The sequence below is a fragment of the Aotus nancymaae genome, unplaced genomic scaffold (genome assembly GCF_030222135.1).
Source record: "Aotus nancymaae isolate 86718 unplaced genomic scaffold, 86718_ANA_hifiasm-v0.15.2.pri h1tg000041l, whole genome shotgun sequence".
Classification (NCBI taxonomy): Eukaryota; Metazoa; Chordata; class Mammalia; order Primates; family Aotidae; genus Aotus; species Aotus nancymaae.
The window spans coordinates 44,054,405-44,074,296 of record NW_026988455.1 but is presented as its reverse complement, the minus strand read 5'-3'; the positions used below and the strand labels follow the sequence as shown (position 1 = coordinate 44,074,296).

The window sequence follows — 19,892 nt, the reverse complement described above, 5'->3', positions numbered from 1 at the left end:
GACCCCATGAGAGCACCCTACAAGAAAAAGAGAAGCATGCCCAGCCAGCCTTTTCAGTGCCTGTTACATTTTACAACTGTGTTCTTCAAAGAAGACCTTTCCTACTCTTTCCTCCTCCCTCCAGCAACCAGTCAGAAAAGAGAAGAGAAGAGAGGCTCCCAAGCCCCTCCCACTGCTGGAGGCCGGTTTGTGCCAGGCAAGCTGGGGAAAGAGAGAGATGGCTACCAAAAGCGTATATTAAGTTGCTTTTTTAAAATTATTATTAAGCTGGACTAGGCATACTAAATGTCTGCATGAGACCATTTTTACAGATATATGACTGGAAATAAACAAAAGACTTTTTTTTTTGAGACAGGGTTTCATTCTGTCATCCAAGATAAAATACAGTGGCACAATCACAGCTCACTATAGCCTCTACCTCTTATGCTCAAGGAATCCTCCTGCCTCAGCCTCCTGAGTAACTGGGACTACAGGTGCTACCACCATGCCCAACTAATTTTTATTTTTTTCTCTTTTTGTAGAGAAAATGCCTTACTATGTGGCCCAGGCTGGTCTCATTCTCCTAGGACAGGTGATCCTCTTGCCCTGGGCTCTCAAATGCTGGAATAACAGGTGCAAGCCACCATACCTGGACAGGACCTTTTATTCTAGAAGCCACCAGAAGGGTCATAGACCTGCTATACATTTCATCTGGGGCAGAAGAAAAATCTGACCCCAGAATACATTTAGAGGAACAGTAGGAGATGAAAATAAACTTGTTATTTATATTTTATAAAAACACAATTGTTACGTAGGTTTGTTGCATATCCTTTGTCATCCCTCAAAATGTGTTTAAAAACATAGTAACAATACCTTCATTAGAGGACATTTCCTTCCCTATACATAAAACATAAAACTTAGAAAACTTGAGAAGTACAAAACTTGAAACCAAAAATCACCTAATATCCCACTGTCCAGAAATGATTGTACATTTTGGTCTATTTCCTTCCTGTCTTATTTTCCTCTGTGAATGTGTATACATGCACTTGGTTTTTCATGTTTAAATTTTATTATCTGTATTGTGTCCTGCTTTTTAAACTTAACATAATATTTTATTTTTCTAAGTTAAGGATCACTTTTAAAATAAGATTTAAGTGATGGCATAATTTGATGAGTTTATCAAATAATTTTGTGAAATATTCTGGATCCAGATTTATATATGAATTAACAATATAAATGAGAAAAATATAGAAAATCTGGCCCATAGCTTTAGATGTCCCATCAAGTTGTAGTACTTATATTATCAGATGAAAGAGCTACTTGTGGAGATGGTCGTCACTCCTTTCCTCCAATTCTCTTCTCTTCGTTTCAATGCAGTCATATTTCCCTGATTTTCTTCTACTGTGCTGGTGACTCCTAAGTCTCCTCCAGAGGTTTCCCAACTATTTTCTAAATGATGATGTGGTTTAGGACTCTCCTTAGATGCTCTTCACTCTCTCTTTCTCATTCAACCCCTTGGTTTTCACTATCATTTATATGGTAACAACTCTCAAAATATTCTCTCTAACCCCTAACCTAAGCTCCAGACTTGTATGTTAGTATCTCCAGCTGGATGTCTCATTAGCATCTCAAATGGAACTTTGAATCTCTACTCCAAAATATGCACCTTCTTCAACTTCCTCGACTTGGTAAAGTGACTTCAGTTCTCTCAGTTGCTGAAGGAAAATGCCAGGAAGCATTGCTGGTACTTTTCTCTCCCTCGTTTCTAGCTCTTAGCAAGTCCTGTCTCCCTCCCTCCAGTATACCTCAAATCCACCTCCTTTGCCCATCCTCTCATTCATCACCCTTCTCTAAGCCATCAGTAACTCTATATGAACCACGACAACCGCCCCCTAATCACTTTCCTGCCTATAATCCCTCCACCGTGTACTCTAAGTAGCCACCAGGGTGAACCTTTTCAAATGACGATGCCGTTCCCTCATAGAAACACATCAAGCCATTAGGATGGCCTGTGAGGCCCAGATTTAGGTCTGTCTAGTCTTTGCAGCCTCCAGTTCCGGCACTTTCCCCGCTGTCCCCACTAATGAATCCATAATGATTGGCTTTCAGGTCCCTGAAACTTACTGCTTCTCTGCCCTGGAAATCAACTCCCCTAATCTCCTAATGTGCTTTCTGTCTTTTGCCACCACACATACTGTTCCAGAATGTCCATTCCTTCAGGGCAGGACTCTGTTGAGGTCACCTCTGTGTCCCCACTGTGTACAGAGGTACACAGCCAGTCTTTGTTGACTGACCCATTCTCACCTTTCAGGTGTCAGCCTATAGATCATTCCTCAAAGTGACCTCTCAGTGGAAGTCTATTCCTCTTTCTTTTTCGCTAATTCTCTCAGTGGGACGAATAAGTGGACTATGCCATGTGTGTTGAGTGTAGGCTCAGGGACAGGAGGGAGAACCTGGAGCTGGGCTTGAGCTGTAGAAATGAAGGAGTGTGGACCAGGTGTGATGGCTCACTCCTGTAATCTCAGCACTTTGGGAGGCTGAGAAGGAAGAATCTGTTGAGGTCAGGAGTTTGAGACCAGCCTGCACCACAAAGTGAGACCCTATAACAACAAAACATTAAAAGATTAGCTAGGCATGGCAGAGTACACCTGAAGTCACTCACAGCTACTCGGGAGGCTCAGGTGGGAGGATCGCCTGAGCCCAGGAGTTTGAGGATACAGTGAGCTGTGAGCATACCACTGCACTCCAGCATAGGCGATAGAGGCGGGGTGGTTGCTGAAGCAGAATGAGAGAGAAATAATAAATAAATGAAGGAGGATGGTCATCATCTCCCTTCCCATGCACCCATACAAGAGTTACTCTCTTGCTGGTTTTGCTGTTGTTATTATTAAGACTAAGTCTTGCTCTCGCACCCAGGCTGGAATGCTGCAGTGCTGTCTCGGCTCACTGCAACCTCTGCCTCTGAGGTTCAAGTGATTCTCCCGCCTCAGCCTCCCGAGTAGCTGGGATTACAGGCATGTGCCACCACACCAGGCTAATTTTTGTATTTTCAATAGAGATGAGGTTTCACCATGTTGGCCAGGCTGGTCTCAAACTCCTGACCTCAAGTGATCTGCCCTCCTCGGCCTCCCAAAGTGCTGAGATTACAGGCATGAGCCACTCCACCTGGCCCTCCCTCGCTGTTCACAGGTGATACTGAACCATTTCCTTATGGCCTAGTCTAAGGCACCTTGTCAGTGAATATCTCTGCTTTAGAATTAAACTCTAGATCTGTGGTTTTGGGAAAATAGATCTTCTCAGAAACAAAGCATTGGATCCCATCCATGGTAAAAATACAAGCAAAAATTTTCACTTGTAATTTTTAGGGGTTCATAAGGTCAGCTTGCTCAAAGTATAGAGTATTTGGTTTTTAAAATGTGTATCGGGCATGGAGTCAGTGGGAGGCAGACAGAGAGTAATATTCTAAGATAGGCTTCCAGCATTAAGCTAAGAGTTTGGCCTTAATCCTGCAGGGAGGGTGCCAAGAACCCACTAGAAAGCTTCAAGCAAGGCAGTGATATGATCAGGTTTGAACTTTTGAAAACAGTCACTCTGTAAACATCTGTATTGGCCATAATCCCATAATTAGTTCATTAGTTCACCTTAGGGAGAAAAATGCTGTTGACATGAAATGTTTTAAGATTTCCTTTTAAAGCAGTGATATCAGATGGCATATTAGCAGACTAGTTTTATGGATAGTGTGCTGTAGAAAGCAGTTTCCTGTAAGGACGTTAAAATCTAGTAAGGATCACTGCTCTTCTAAGGATGGGTTTGCTTAGGGGTTTGGTCTTATTGTAATTTTCATCATTATTATCTCATTGTTCAGCTGCTTCTCAGCTTTTATCAGCTCCATCTCTAGCAGAGAAAACTCAGATAAGTAAAGCAAAATTGTAGAATGCCGCATTGGGAGCCTTCTAGAAGGCCGGAATATGCATACACGGTTTCCTTCTCTACACTCTGACATGAGAAACCCTACCTAGATGTTTAACAGCTGTGACAATCAAATGTGATCATTAAAAGACAGTGCTTTGAAAATCATAACATGTTATTCAAATGCAAGCTGACATTCATTTTCCTCTTAGTAGCACCATGATATCTGAACAGGTTTGGGTTAATACAGAGGAGCTGTGAAAGTAAAGTGTTCGTGGTTTGCCTTTGTGATATTATATGGTTCTCTCTTCCTCCAAGTATCAAATGCTTTAGAGGTTTTTCTAGTATCCAGGCAACATATTGCCTCCACTCAGCCCTTGCAAAGACCTGAATTAAAATAGACTCTGTTTGCTGTTTGTGTGTTTGCTGTGTTCTGAAACTTAAACCTATATGTTTTAAAGGAGTCAGAGGTCCCCCTTGGCACTCAAAGGGGCAGTGGTCCTGTCCTAGCACGTTTAGAGCATATGCCAAGCCATGCAGAGGAAAGCGGAGGAGCTCAGTGTGCACAAAGCCAGCGACCCACCGCCATGTCACTGGTCTGTTAGTGGTGTGCCAGAGGAAGGAAGGGAGCTCCGGCAGCTCAGAGATTGCAGGGAAAGAACTGTTGGTCTAGAAGTGCGATCACCGGCACTTCACACAGAAGGTTCTTTCTAGCATCATGATTTGCTAATCTCATCAGAGACACTCCAGGTAGCGTTTCAAAGTGTTCTTTCACAGTTTCAAAGTACATCTTGCTCAATATTAGAATATGCCTAATGTCCAGTCGGGAAATGTCAGGTGATGAGGATTTTATTACTGAAGGCATAAGAAAGCACGTGCCACTGTGAATAGCATTTCCACAAAGTAGACAAGATGCTTTTTTCTATTTTTTTAATTGACAAGTAAAAATTATATGTATTTATTGTGTACAACACAATGTTTTGAAATATGTATACATTGTGGAATGGCTCAGTCAGGTTGGTTAATTGAGGTAATGTGCATTTCCTCACATAGTTATTTTTTGTGATGAGAACACTTAAAATCTACTTTCTTGGTAATTTTTTAAATACGACAGTTGTTATTAACTGTAGTCACCACATTGTACAGTAGATCTCTTGGACTTCTTCCTGCTATCTAACTGAAATTTTGTCCTTGGACTAGTGTCTCCCCAAGTCACCAGCCCCCAACAAGCGCCTGGTAACCAGCATTCTACTTCGAGTTCAATTTTTTTAGATTCCATATATAAGATGCTTTTTAATGATACCCAAATGCATTAATATTAAAGCATTTAATTTTTACACAGACCTAAGGAAGGAGGAAACTTTGAGGTGTCATTCCTAGAGTGTCAGCAAAATACCACCTTTTGTTATTAGTCCGCCTGTTACCAGTGGTGACATTAATGATGGTGTTTGTAAAGGTTTACCAAGAAGTTTACAAGTTTTTCTTTGGCTTACTCATGGGCAGGTATAATTAGAAGCAAATAAAATTTTTTACCCTTTTTTCATCAAAAGGAATGGCTCTCTTAGAGCTTTTGCTTTGTTGAGGTCAAACATCCAGACTTAAAGGAGAACCTCCAACTTTGATTCTAGGCTCATTTTGCAAAAACGGATATGGAGGCAGCCTGGGTTTGGCAGTCAGACTCCATCACACACTAGCAGAGGGACTTGGGCAAGTCACTTCAGCTTGCTGAGCCTTAAATTCACCCTTGTAAAATAAGAACAGTTGTTACTATGTTTCATGGTTCTTGAGAGGGTCAAATGAGTGAGGAGATTCTGATGTTAGATGCAGTGGAGTATAACGTGGGACTCTGGAGCCAGCCCCCTAGAGGTGAGTCCCAGCGTCACCTTTTCAGTAGCCGTGTGACTTCATAGAAATTGCTAACCCTTCCTGAGCCAGTAGAAATAGTAAGAGTGCCTACCTCATAGAGTCGCGAGGATAATAGGGTTAATATAACCAGAAAGCACTTAGGACAGTGCCTGCCATTTAGTGGTAAACACTACATTAGTGTGTGCTGTGATTATGATAGATTATAATCATAACTGTTGTTATTCATACATCAAGGGTCTGGCATAAATTATTTGGTCAAAAAAGATTAATAGCTACTTTTTATTATTTATTTCTCCCATCAGAGCACTTGAATTTTGAATGCTCTGAAACTAATATTATTACCAGTCTGTTTTTGATTTAACTAAATATATAACAGCAGGATTCTTTTCAAAATCTTACTCCTCAGGGACTCAAAAGTTAACCTTATACCATAGGAGAAAGATATTTTTCTTAGAACAAGAGCATATATTTGGTCCTCACTCCAGACCTTTGGAATGAGAAATTCTGGGGATATTACCATCATCTGTTTTGGCAAGGGTACCCAGTGATTCTCATGCTCCTAAAGTTCGATATCACTAGGTGTAGACTAGTCACAGCTTTGACTACCTTCTGTTGCCAGGGTGGAGACAAAAAAGAATTGGAGACTCCATTTGGCAGGTTGTTCCAGCCCAAGAAGTGTTAAAATGATGTTATCGTGGTGGTTTCGTGAGTTAAACAGATACAGGTAGTTCTGGAAAAACAGGGTCAGGGGTGCGGAGCACTTAGACAGCATGTGAACCTGTTGGCAGATCTGGCTTAGAACAATATGGCATAACGGGCCCTCTGGAAAGTGCTCATGTCACCTCTTGCACCTTACCAGTCTGAGTGACACGTGGGAAAAGAGATGCCTTTTGAATTTTTATGCAAGGTCAAAATGAGAAAAATCCATTTCAGTCTTCAAAAGTCAGAACTAGTGGTACGAAAGGTCACTGATGCCAATTGGTGGCATTGCAGAGCTCAGAGAGGGAGGATTAAAATAGCAGACTTTTTTTTTGTTTAACAAGCACTCAATGCACTGTGGGCTTAAGTCTCAGACTTTTGCCATCTTGCTGCCGTAGGAGCTTAAATAAAAGGACGTGTGAAAAAAGAAAAACACAGTCATTTTTCTACCTCCTGAAGGGTCAAGGATGTAGATAGTTGTCCTCGCACTAAGGATGACGTAACATTTATGGTGGAATAAGCAAAGTGATGAAATGATGCCTCTGTGGGAAAGTAGTCATCCTTGCTTGTGTGTGGAGGTGAAGTTAATAAGTACTTACTGAAGTCCTAGCTCTGTTCTAGATGTAGTCCGTTTGGAGGTCAAGTTTGGATAACTGAAAATTACAGTGCCTTGGGAAATGAAGCCAATCTCAAAGGTGGTCTGGAGAGGCTGTAAGATATTGATTTGGCTCTGTCTGCACTGCATTTGTGTCGACAGAACAGCATCTCAATTGACTGAAAAGAATCCGTGAGTTGTATGAATAGAAACAGTATTTGAAGCCATTGAGAATGGATTGATTACCAAGGTGATTAAGGAGACCTGAGGATAAAAGACCAAATTCTGGGAACACTGCAATTATAGCAAATACAATATGAGAGGCCAGTGATGAAGTGACAGGAGAGACTATCAGAAAAGCTGGAAGTGGGCCAGGCACAGTGGCTCACGCCTGTAATCACAGCACTTTAGGAAGCCGAGGCAGGCACAGTGGCTCACGCCTGTAATCACAGCACTTTAGGAAACTGCGGCAGGCAGATCACCTGAGGTAGGAGCCTGGCCAACATGGTGAAACCCCGTCTCTACTAAAAACACAAAAATTAGCTGGATATGGTGGTGCATGCCTGTATTCCCAGCTACTCAGGTGGCTGAAGCACGAGAATTGCTTGAACCCCGGAAGCAGAGGTTGCAGTGAGCCAAGATCGCACCACTGCACTCCAGCCTGGGTGACAGAAAAAAAAAAAATAGAAGTAGCTCCAGGACGATATTCTATCATAGAAATCAAGAGAAGAATTCTTTTCAAGAATAGACAGGTGTTCTCTGGTGTTTAAAGCATGAAGAAATAAAAAGGTATAAACCATGTGGACAGGTAAGGATGGGTCTTAGATTTGCTAAGTAAAAATATTAAATCAAAAAGTACCTTTCCTATAAAGTAAATGATCTTTATTACATTTTTTCAAGTCGGGGTTTCTTAACCTCGGCATTATTGACATTTTGGTCTGGATGACTCTTTGTGGTGGGAGCTTTCCTATGTGGCATCTGTGGCCTCTACCCACTAGATGTAATGCCACCACCACCAGTTGTGATTACCAAAAAATGTCTTAGATATCGTCAGATGTCCCTGTTGAAGAACCACTGATTTAAGTATTTAATTCCTACCATGTATGTGGCACTACATTAGGCAGTGCAAGGCATGAAAAATATGGCACACTTCACCATAAAAAATACATTCTAATTGTCCTAAATTGAGTTATTCTGTTATTTCCCCTATTATCTTGGTTAAAACTATACATGTGTATACTTATGTACAAACACACACACACATACATATACACATATATACTGTAGTTATTCTCCAAGTTAACACTACATCAGCTTAATTATGGGATGATATTAGAAAAGTGGCAAATTGGAAATATTGGTGTCCCTACTGCTATATGTTTTAGCACAGATTAATGTAAGAAATTATGGATCCATGGTGAGACTGGTAAGCAATTTCCAAATTAAATTATTTGTGTACTCCAAAGATTCAAATTGTTTTTACTCTCTCATTTCTTATGAAGATAAAATACTCTTACAAATATATAAATCTGTTATGAAAGTTCTTGTTTTTTTAAATGTGAATGTGCCATTTGTCTTTGGGTAGAAATTAGAATGCTACTTATTATTCTTCAAGTTTCTGAGTTCTTCGTAAAAGGAAGATAGATAATTGGATTGTAATTTGACCATTAAACATTTATAAGGAAGATTATAACAAAAAAATTTATGAAAAGAAGCTTAATATTTAGAATAGATTCTGCATCAAAAGAAGCAACTTATCTTGTCAAACCTGAGCCTCGTCACTGTTTCCGAACGAGAAAGAGAATTGAACCTCGCTCTCTTAGTTTCCTGTGCCATCGAACAAGGCCCTAACTGTTAAGTCTAATGTTGAGACCCTTGTTTTCTTTGCAGACTGCATCATCTGCTATTAAAGGTGCTATTCAGCTGGGAATAGGATATACAGTGGGTAATCTCACTTCCAAGCCAGAACGAGATGTTCTTATGCAAGACTTCTATGTGGTGGAAAGTGTGTTCCTACCCAGGTAAGAACATTTTTATTTGTGATGATTTCCATGCTAAGAAGCCTTCTTTGTGACAGACAGCCCCCTATTGAAGGGCTTTTCTACTTATGTACATGTTTACATGTACAGATGCAAATATTGGGCCTTTGGCAGGGAGAAAGGCAGTCCAAATGATGTTTATTTCCTGTTTCATCAGGATACCTCCTTGCAATTTTTATGTGGAGATGCTAAATAGGTTTCATCTATGAACCAATTCTAATTAGTTGTGATGAATGACTGGAAGACTATATGGAGAAAGATTTTGAGGTTCAGTATGTAAGCGTGAAGTAATCACGGGGTAATATCTGCCAGGGGTTTAGAGAAAGAAGGCTTCCATGAAGCAGCAACTGGGGCTAGGTTTTTGCTGTTCCTAATTTAAAAGCATGGGCTGGTAGGCCCACAGTTGGGCCTCAAATCTGAGTCTAGTCTTATGTTTTCTCTTTTATGATGACTTTAACTTAACTTTCCTCCAGAAAACATAGAGAATCCTGCTGTTTGCAAAAATACCAAAGTTACTCATACATGTTACGTTGTCTCCAGCTTTGATCATTTTAAGGTGAGGGGATTAATTATTTAAAAACAAATACATCTGGAAATGGATGATGGTAGTGTGAATATATTAATGCCACAGAACTGTACACTTAAAAGTGGCTAACATAGTAAATTTTATGTTGAGTGTATTTTATCACAATAAAACTAATTAATTAAAAATTCTATTACTACCTTCATTTAGGAAGAGAAGTAATCATTAAATAAGAAATGTCACCACAAGTGACAGAATTTTTCAAATGATCTGGAAAATAAGAATAAAGATGTTTAATTTGGGGACTTGGAGATAATTATTTTGTCTTTGGAGCTATGAGAATTGATTTTAACATTTCAAAATAAGCTGTTATTACAGGCTTGGGTAAACATGGCTGAAGTGACACTTTGTTTACCACTAGTGTACTCATCACCTTATTAAAAATATATGCGTATCTTTAGAAGAATTATATTTACACATTTATCTCTGTGTCCAGGTGTCAGCTGCCTAAAATCAAAACTTGCGTGTGCATGTGTGGTAACCCCTACATAGTCACCAATGAGCAGAACTCATAAAATTTTAAAAGTCAGCTACCTAGTTTTGCCTTAAATGCTCTTAGGTGCAGAGTAAAGTTGGCCTACTGGCCTTTTGAAGTCTGCTTGTCTAGGGTTGTCTAGAAGCCATGAGAACCAGATTCCAGACAGAAAATGGACAACCCCAAGGCCTAAGATGGAATCCTTGCTTGTGATCCTACTCTTGTTTCTGTCATTGGAAATGTCCTCTGTGTTTGTTTTTAACGGTCTATCATTCCCCTCCAAAAAAGTGTGTATTTACTACATGTTTTTCTCTTGAAAGCCAGGGGATCGTGAGATTATCTTCATCTTTTGGTATGATTTTTTTAGGCTCATAATGCTTGTAAATGTGTTTGCAGGATGTTTGTTTGAGCTCTCATAGTCTATGAAGGGCTCTACCCAGACATTTCAACTTTGTTGTTCTTTGGCTACAAAGAACAAGAGAAATGGAGGGCTTTTGTGGGAGTGTGGACAGTGAGTTGAGGGTGCTGAGATCATTACAGCTGAAGGTGGGAGTATAAAGATGTTCCAGGTCTTCCTGCATCGTCGCTGACTGACCTGGTCTACTTCCAGTGTCCAGTCAACACAGCCAGCCATTGACAGGCACTTGGGGAAAGAGTGGCCCAGGTGTGAGTTCCCCGATCCTAAGCAGCGGCACACCTGGACCTTACTAGACATGCAGATTCTTGGGCTCCACCCACACCAACTGAATTAGAAATCCTGTGGGTGGGAACCAGGAATCTGTTTTAACAAGCCCTCAGGGTGATTCTCAGCATGGAAAAGTTTGAGAACTACTGGCCTAGTCCATGACTTTCCACTTGAGAGACAGAATCTTTCTGGTAGATAACAAATTTTGTTCTTGGAGTTATTACACAACTCTTACAACTAATAAAACTCAAAATTATTTTAAATAAGCATCTTAAATATCAAAATGACATCTGTTAGCACTTTGTGTCTTTGGCCTTTACTGTCATCCATGTTAACAGCAGCAGGTGTGGACTGGCAGAGGAGTAGCCAGCTAACTCTCCCTTACTTAAAGGCGTCTGTTGCCACATTTAAAATATAGCACTTTAGAGTATCTGCAGCCTTTAAATGGCAATACAATATTGAACATTTGATTCATTTGTTTTCTTATTTTTTTTAAACGAAAGTGAATTATTGTCCCGACTTGGCTCTCTGCCCCTGGACTCGGGCTCCCAGGCCTCCGTGGCAAGCGCCGGCCTCAACATTTGAGTCAGACTAAGAATTTCTTTCAGCAGATGCTATCTTGTTTGTTTAAGTAACGCAGACACTTCAGATGGATTTACAGTAAACAGAAGAAACTTACGTTAGTCTTGCCTCCATTTCCTCATCTGGACTCCGTGTCTTCATGGATTTAGCGAAGAGATCTGGCCCAGTGTTTCTCAATGGAGGTGCTGTTGGCTTTGTTGGATAAGACAATTCTTTGTGCAAGATGGTACATTTCAGGAGATCTGTGGTCCCCAGGCCCTGCCAGTAATAGCTCCTAGTTGCTGTAGCAATCAAAAAACCCCTACAAAGTGATGTATAAATTTAGTATCTTGATTGTGGTGATGGTTTCACAGGTGTATATACACGTGAAAAATTAATAAATTCCGTACTTTATTGTATGTCAATTAAACTTCAATAAATGGGTCAAATAATGCTTTCTCTCTCCAAGTATTTCCAAGCCCATATGGGGATGAGGAAAGGGGTCGGTGGGCAGGACAGGCCCTGGTGGTAACCATTCAAACATTCTGTGGTTTCTGATGGCTCCAAAACTCAATGAGTCTATCTGGGCCACAGAACTAATTGCTTGAGGTACCTTGAGATGTTTTAAGTTATTGTTCTCTGAAGTTGCAGAATCCATTTCCCCTAGCAACCAAACGCATTGTGTTTTTTCTTATTTATATATTTTGAAGTTGCTCAAAGTTATTTTTAAATATTAAGTACATAATTTGTCCTATGAATTATTTCATTTTGTAGATGGAAAAAGCCCTGAGCTTTTTTAAGATTTGAAAAAGAATATAAAAAACTCTTTTAACTGTCTGGCTCTATGATCTTCCAAAATGTGTTCCAAAATCTCAAAGTAGATGAGTAAGAAAACCATAATCGTATCTTAATCTTTTGACCCCAAATTCTGTGTTGTGATCAGAAACTCAGGTTGTAGACAGGCTTTGTGCATTGATAGGATAAAGAAGAAAGAGGATGGTACATAATTTTGTACTATGTGAACAAGAACCTAAGGTGCCAAAGAGGCAAAATGTTTAAGTACCAACTGTGAACCAAGCATAGTTTTATTCATAGTAAATTGCTTATGTAATATATATTAATTTTTATTATCTTTTATCTTTACAAAAATACTATTTGGTATGTTAAATAATTTGGCCCTAAGACATTAAGTCACTTAGTCCAAGGCTATCCAACCAATAAATGGTAAAGCCAAGATTTTAACTCAGGGTTAGCTGTGGCAATAATGAATGGGAACGGTATTTCTGCTTTATTGAATCAGAACAATGCCCAGCTTTTATCTTAGAATTATGGACCTCAATCTGCTTCTTTGTTCCCCTAAAAACCAGCTCTAATTTGTTCTTCTCCAGAAGTCACTATCACTACCTTACCTGGGAGTGGCAAAAAATGGTTTAAAAGCTGGTGGTAAAAGTTTAAACATCTTTCCATATTCGAGGATAATTATGCAGCTAAGGAACTTTTAAAGCCCCTATATTTTAATCTCTTCACTTGTAAAATTCGCTTGCTATAAAGATCATTGCAGAAAACAGACTGCCTTTGGGTTTGACTCATGTGCACTTCAGGATTTATTTGGACAACCAAGGAATACCCACCTTTTGGAAGAGAATTCCAATAAACTACAGCAAGGGTAAAACATCATCCTAAATGATAAGCAAACATATATGTGAAAGGTTCATATAAAATGTTGCCACATATTATTCAATGTTACAGGTTTGACAAACTGGCCAACTGCCTGCATTTCAAGGCATACTGACATAAACTTATCCAAAAGTCTATCTTATACCAAGGATCCCCAACCCCTGGGCATCGGACCAGTAGGAATCTGTGGCTTGTTAGGAACCCAGCTGCACAGGAGGAGGTGAGCAGAGGGCAAGCGAGTATTCACGCCCAAGCTGGGCTTCCTGTCGGATCACCTGGGGCATTAGATTCTGGGGCACGAACCCTATTGTGAACTGTGCATGCAGCGGATCTAGGTCGCAGGCTCTTTATGAGAATGTAATGCCTGAGGATCTGAGATAGAAGAGTTTCATCCCGAAACCATTCCCCCTTCTCACTGTCCATGGAAAAATTGTCTTCCACAAAACTGGTCCCTGGTGCCAAAAAGGTTGAGGACCACTGTCTTACCCCATGGGTCGGCACACAGCAGCCCGTGGGACAGGCCCTGCTTTCTGCCTGTTTTTGTAAATAAGTTTAATTGGAATAAAGCAACATCTATTAATTTACAAATTGTCTGTGGCTGCTATTCTATAAAGGCTGCAGAGTTAAGTAATTGCTACAGAGAATTTGTGGCCCACAGAGCTCGAAATAGTATCTGGCCCTTTATAGAAAAAGATTGCTAAGACTGGGTGCAATGGCTCATGCCTGTAATCCCAGCACTTTGGGAGGCCGAGGTGGGAGGATCGCTTGAGCTCAGGAGTTTGAGAGCAGCCTGGGCAATATAATGAGACCTCGTCTCTTTATCTTTAATAAAAATAATAAAGAGAAAAGTAAATAAGAAAGAAAAAGATTGCTAGCTCCTGATCTATACAAACATTCTGCACCAGTTTTTATGTACGTGTGGGTAGAACACAAAGCTGCCAGCATAGTGTACTTGGGAGAAAATGAGAGATGTGGCTGCTGCTGGCCAAGCCCATAATATGATACCCCTTCAAATCAAAACTCTTTATGTCTTTGTTCAACATGTATTTGGCAGGGATGGGGAGAAACTGATTTCCTGTTGATAAAAGCCATATACCTCTTCCTTTAGTTCAAAATAAAGGATTTATTGCATCCAGTGAATATTATACAGTATTCTACCTTATTTGAATTATCTTCAAAGCACAGTTTTCCAGTATGGTAATAACTTCTTGGGTGGTTTAATGTTTAGAGAACCGATGATGTCACATGTTCCCAGTAAATGACATCCCAGAATGCACTGTGGTTGGGGACTTTAAGCTGTCTTCAGATGCTGACTTTTAAAGCTTGGCTGTCAGCTGGTTGGTCTCTGAAGATGGTGCAGCCTCCTCTCATACAATGCAGCTCATGTATACCCATCACAGAACTGCTGTGCAGCGGGAGGTTGGCACCAGCGAGGAATGTGTCTTTTGTTTTGCTTTGTTTTGTTTTTCCATTCATGAGCACTATCTAATTTGGCAAAAAAGAGGACCAATTTCTGTGTCTCTCTCTAGTTACATAAAGAGTTGTATGTGGGAACCAAGGGATCTCCACCTTGGCTGAACTGGCAGAAGCAATTAATAATAAGACCTTAAGTCTTCTACAGACCGCCGTGTACAGAGGTCCAACTTGAAGGCTGGGTACCATCCATAGTTTGTTACTGGACTGTAGTGTCATTTGTCCAGCAGTAATGCCACTTAAGCTTTCCTAATGTCTGTACATCAAGACAAAGCACCCTTCATATATTCTGTCACACAGAGGGTAAGGTCATGTTTGATGAACAAAAGTGAGGGCATTTCACATTCTTTAGTAAAACCGACCACTATTACCCAGGAGTTGCGTACGTATTAGTTTTGTCAAAAGTCCCCAGAGCCACTACTGATGGTTCGGTTACAATTTGAAATAAAAGAAGCTCACTAAATAGAAAATGCTGCTCTAGAAACAACAAAACTGTGAGTCTCAGCTCCAAAACTGGACCCCTTGTGTGTCTTTGAGATGCTAAATTACTTTTACCCCATTGCTTATTACTACCACATCTCCCAGTCCAGTGCCACCAAAACTAGTGCTTGGTCATTAGTCCCTAAAACCCCATAAACAAAGCCACGATGTTCTTAGTATATACAGATGAGAACACCAGCTGACCAAAGCTTCTGTAACTGAAATTATACCCACCAGCCCCTGTGGTGTGGGGGCTTCATGTGGAAGGAATTGGGATATTTAGGCAGGGAGCACCCTGAAACTTGTAACCCTGTAACTTGTAAACTTGTAAAAAAGAGGAATAACAGAGGAATGTCAAGTCTTAAGTTAAGGCATTCCTATCTGCTGGTGACTTTTCTGCTATTCTGATGTGAGTCTAATCTCCCAATCTTGTTTGTTCCTGATCAGTTTGGGCCATTACTTTCCCTCACTGGACTTTTATTTATTTATCTGCTAAATGGGGAATTCCAGATGGCGATTAATGCTTCCTCAAGCTTCAACATTGTGTAATTCTAAACATGTTACCATTAAGATATATGTATTTTTAGACTAAGACAAGCAGTAGCTTTGGCCTTAAAAATGAACTTGCCTCAGAAGAGGTGAATGTCAGAATGCCAGAGCTGGCCCATGATTGAACTTTAACTGCTTCTTAGTGAATACAGGGGGAAGAGGACAGAGAAAGTTCTGTTCTTTATTTGAAATTTCTTTCTCCTTTTATGGAGCTAAAAATGCCCTTCTATTATGTGATAGGGATTATAACGTGTGTTTGCTTGTTTAGATTCTTACTTGGCAAAATAAAGTTAGAAATCTAAGGTGGGATTCCAAATTTTTGTTGTTGAAATTTTACTGGCCCATGGGATCCAAGCATCTAGAATCACTGCTCAAAACCCCGTAGCTGAGATTTCCAAAGCTTCAACTTATGCCAAGACAAGAAAGTCAGTTGTTGGGTGTTTGTTTTTTTTCCTACCCTACGTAAGTGCATTGAAGAAATACAAGATAAATCTAGGCCGGGCGCGGTGGCTCACGCCTGTAATCCCAGCACTTTGGGAGGCCAAGGCGGGTGGATCACGAGGTCAAGAGATCGAGACCATCCTGGTCAACATGGTGAAACCCCGTCTCTACTAAAAATACAAAAAATTAGCTGGGCGTGGTGGCGCATGCCTGTAATCCCAGCTATGCGGGAGGCTGAGGCAGGAGAATTGCCTGAACCCAGGAGGCGGAGGTTGCGGTGAGCCGAGATCAGGCCATTTGCACTCCAGCCCGGGTAACGAGCGAAACTCCGTCTTAAAAAAAAAAAAAAAAAAAAGGTAAATCTTAAACTGTGAGGAGGGCTACTCTTTCTCTGACTTCATTTCTGCTAAGTCTGGATGCTATGAGCACAATTACCCAAGACGTAACCCCAGTCTCAGGCAAGGAAAGCCTGTGAACTTCAGCAGGTGAACGTTGACTGCAGTCTTTGTGTTTAAATGTTGGCAAGAAGTTGCTCAGCACTTGGTACCTGTGCTGTGGAGATTCTGTGCTGAACGTCTGTGGCCTGGCACCCACATTTACACACAAGAAGTCTGCCAACGTGCGACCTCAGAAAGCCACGGTCGTTGCCTGCTGGCCGACCTTCCCTGGACTTGCTGTTTGCTTCTCTGCACTCATGCACTCCTGACAAATACCCAGGCCCGCAAGGGGCCAGCGATCTCATTCATTTGCATTTCCTTCACTAGAGCTTCATTCACGTCAAGCTGGTATTTGTTATTCATTGGAGCAGCTTAAATATGCAGAGATAAACAAACCTTCTGCTGTGGTGCTTGGGCAGGGAGGGCTCTGCTTGGGGCAAGAGGGATCGGCTCATGGCTTTTAACTTCTAACTTTTAAGAATTATTTAATTTTATGAAGGATAATACGTAGCAAGGCTTGTCCTGTTTTTAAAAGGAATACTGTGAAGTGTTCCTTTCGTCCCTGTGCCTTCTCTCAGTGTCCAACTCCATTTATCACGATTACTTATGGCTTTTTTTCCTTCAAGGCTTTATTTACGCACATACATGCCAGAAGAATATTTTTTCCTTTTTATACAAGTGGTGACATCCCATACACAGCATTCTGCATCGTTTCATCTACTTAACAATTTATCTTAGAGATCTTGCCGTGTCAGTACATACTAAGCATCCTTACTCTTTTCTTAATACTGCATAAAATTCCATTGTGTAGCTGAATCATAATTAATTAGACAAGTCCTCTTCTGAAGTCCATCTAGGTTGCCATAATGGGTAACCATGTTCACATGTATTGTTTTGGACAAACGCTAGTTAATCTATAGGATAGCATAGGCATGCGTGTGCTGGAGCATGGAGTTTCGTGTTTGTAATAATGTCCTTCATGGGAAAAAAAATCTCAATTTACATTCCCACTAACAATGTTTCAGAATACCAGTTCCCCTTAAGCTACATTACAGTTGTGGATTTTCAACAATCTCTCGGCGACGTTTATTTTATTATGAATGAAGTTGAGCATCTTTTCTTACGTTTGAGTCATATCTTTTCATTTCTGTGAAGTGCCTGATCATATCCTCAGCTATTATTTTAAGTCAATTTTTTGATTTTTTTGTTTGTTTGTTTTTGTTTTTTGAGACAGTGTCTTGCTCTGTTCCAGGCTGGAGTGCAGTGGTACAATCTCAGCCTCTACTTCCTGGGCTCAGGCAATCCTTCTGCCTCAGCCCCCCAAGTAACCAGGACTACAGGTGTACACCACCATGCAAGACAAATTTTTGTATTTTTCCTAGAGACAGGGTTTCGTTGCCCACGCCGGACTTTTTGGACTTTTATGCAGTTTATTGGAGCTCTTTATGTTAGGAGATTAGCCAGTTGTCTGTGATATGAGTTGCAAGTATTTTCCCATTTTGTCATTTATTTTTCTTGTTTTTCATAACTACACCTTCAACACATGCCTCGTGTGAAGTGTTTGGCCTAGGGCTGTTTCCTATATAGCCTCAATCATCCAAATGTGTTAAGGGCTCCTTGCATTCCAAGCACGTTAGCTTTCACCTTTTCATTAACTAAGCCACTTAATTTGTAGAGGTTCTGTACTGGGCCTGGTGAAACTCAGCTTGTAAATAGCAGAGGCAACTTGCACCCAGGTCTCCCTGGACTGTAAAATCCGTCTTCTTAACTAACACACGGTGTATCCAGTAGGACTTAAGAGAGTACAGCCCAGTCTTAATATTAACAAAAGGAAAACAGAAGCCATAAAATAAAACCTACCAGGAGAGAAAACAAGCAAACAAAAAGTTGTGATATACTACAAACCTAATTTACAGAAGCCACTATTTGAGAATTTTCCTTTCCATTCATACAAATACAGAGGTTCCAGATTGTGTAACCTCAGCAATTAATTGTTACTTTCTATATGTTAATTACGCCATGAAGCAACAGCCACTCTGTATGATGCCTCCATTAAGTATTACGTCTAGTCCTTTTCCATATCTTAATGTGGCCCAAAGCTAGCTAGATTTAATTCTTTTTCATGGAATGATTTAGTGGCTGTTTAAACTACCAAATACTTATTATTATTTCTGTATACCTAAGGAAGTAAATGTCCCCTTTCTCTATCTGAAGCCGCTCTGCTCTGTGTACATGAGCATTTATGTGTGGATGTGTGTACTTGTGTCTGTGTCTGTCTCACCTCCAGGGAAAGCTAACACTATCCTTTTTACACCATAACTGAACAAATCACAGTAGTTAGAGAGATATGAATCCAAGGAAAATTATTCTATTAATGGAAACTTCAGGGAAAGATGAATAATCTAAAGAGCTCAGGAGTAACCAAAACTGAAAGTAATAATAGTAAATGCAGCATCTTCTCTGATAAAATCTTGGGCCCAAAACTGTAAAAAATGAAACTCCATTTAAGTGGAACATGGGTGTTTTATCTTACCTCTTTGCATGTTGAAGGGAATCGGCTCCAATAGAATGAATTACTTTATATGAGATAGAAAGCGAAAAAGAGAGAAATAAGAAACTGGCAACGCTCTTGGCCCACTGAAAGCAGCCTACTTCAGAACCTAAGGCACTGTGGTTATTTTACATGCTTGCAAAAGTAAGGAAGGATGTTACGGGTCTCTTTGAGCTGCTTTTTTTTTTTACCCTTTATTTCTATATGATCTACATTTATATTAGTAAATTATTACATGACATATAAGTTCCAGAATCATTCCTTTTTATAGTCCCATGGGATTGAATCCACTCCTAAATCCCAAAATATAGAAAAAGAAAATGTTTGGATACAGTGCCGGGCATCATACATACTGAATATTCAACTATGCTTGCTTAGAGGAACAGTGACCATTTAAATGAGTAGGTGATTTGGGGGGCATCCCTTGTGATGTGACTGCTCCTCTCTCAGGTAGTCTTAGTCCCTGTGCCACTCCTCTCCTAGTGTGTGTACCTTGCTGCTGCCTGATTGAATCCTAGCCTTTCAAGATAACCATTTATCATATGCTGCTGACCCCTAACAACACAAGCCAGCTCCATCCTCTGGTACTCAGCAAAACAGTCATCTATAATTGTGCAGAAGGGAAAACTAGTTGCGTTGGATATATTGAATAGATGTTTCCTAAATAGTTTTCAAGGGTGACCTGTTACTGTGCTTAATCTGTGTAAGAATCAACTCTTCCATATTAGCATTATGCTGAAAATGCATCCTTTCACTCAACAGATACTTATTGAGTATCTGCTATGTGCCAGGCACTGATGCAAAAATCTGATTGATCTCAACAACTTAAACTGTAGTAGATCCAAAGTGTTTATTCTGTGCTGAAAGCCTTTGTCATTTGCCCAGTCCTTTTT

At 40.3% G+C, this 19,892-nt stretch overlaps 1 protein-coding gene across 6 annotated transcripts in view; it reads left to right on the top strand.

Annotated features, from left to right (window-relative positions):
- PIP5K1B (phosphatidylinositol-4-phosphate 5-kinase type 1 beta) overlaps positions 1 to 19,892 on the top strand; it is a 351,464-nt gene that overhangs the window by 166,596 nt on the left and 164,976 nt on the right. For all 6 annotated transcript variants that reach the window (XM_064361684.1, XM_064361689.1, XM_064361686.1 and 3 more), the window contains one exon: positions 8,939 to 9,069. In XM_064361684.1, the coding sequence (XP_064217754.1) occupies positions 8,939 to 9,069 (131 nt within the window). The remainder of the gene's footprint in view (positions 1 to 8,938; positions 9,070 to 19,892) is intronic.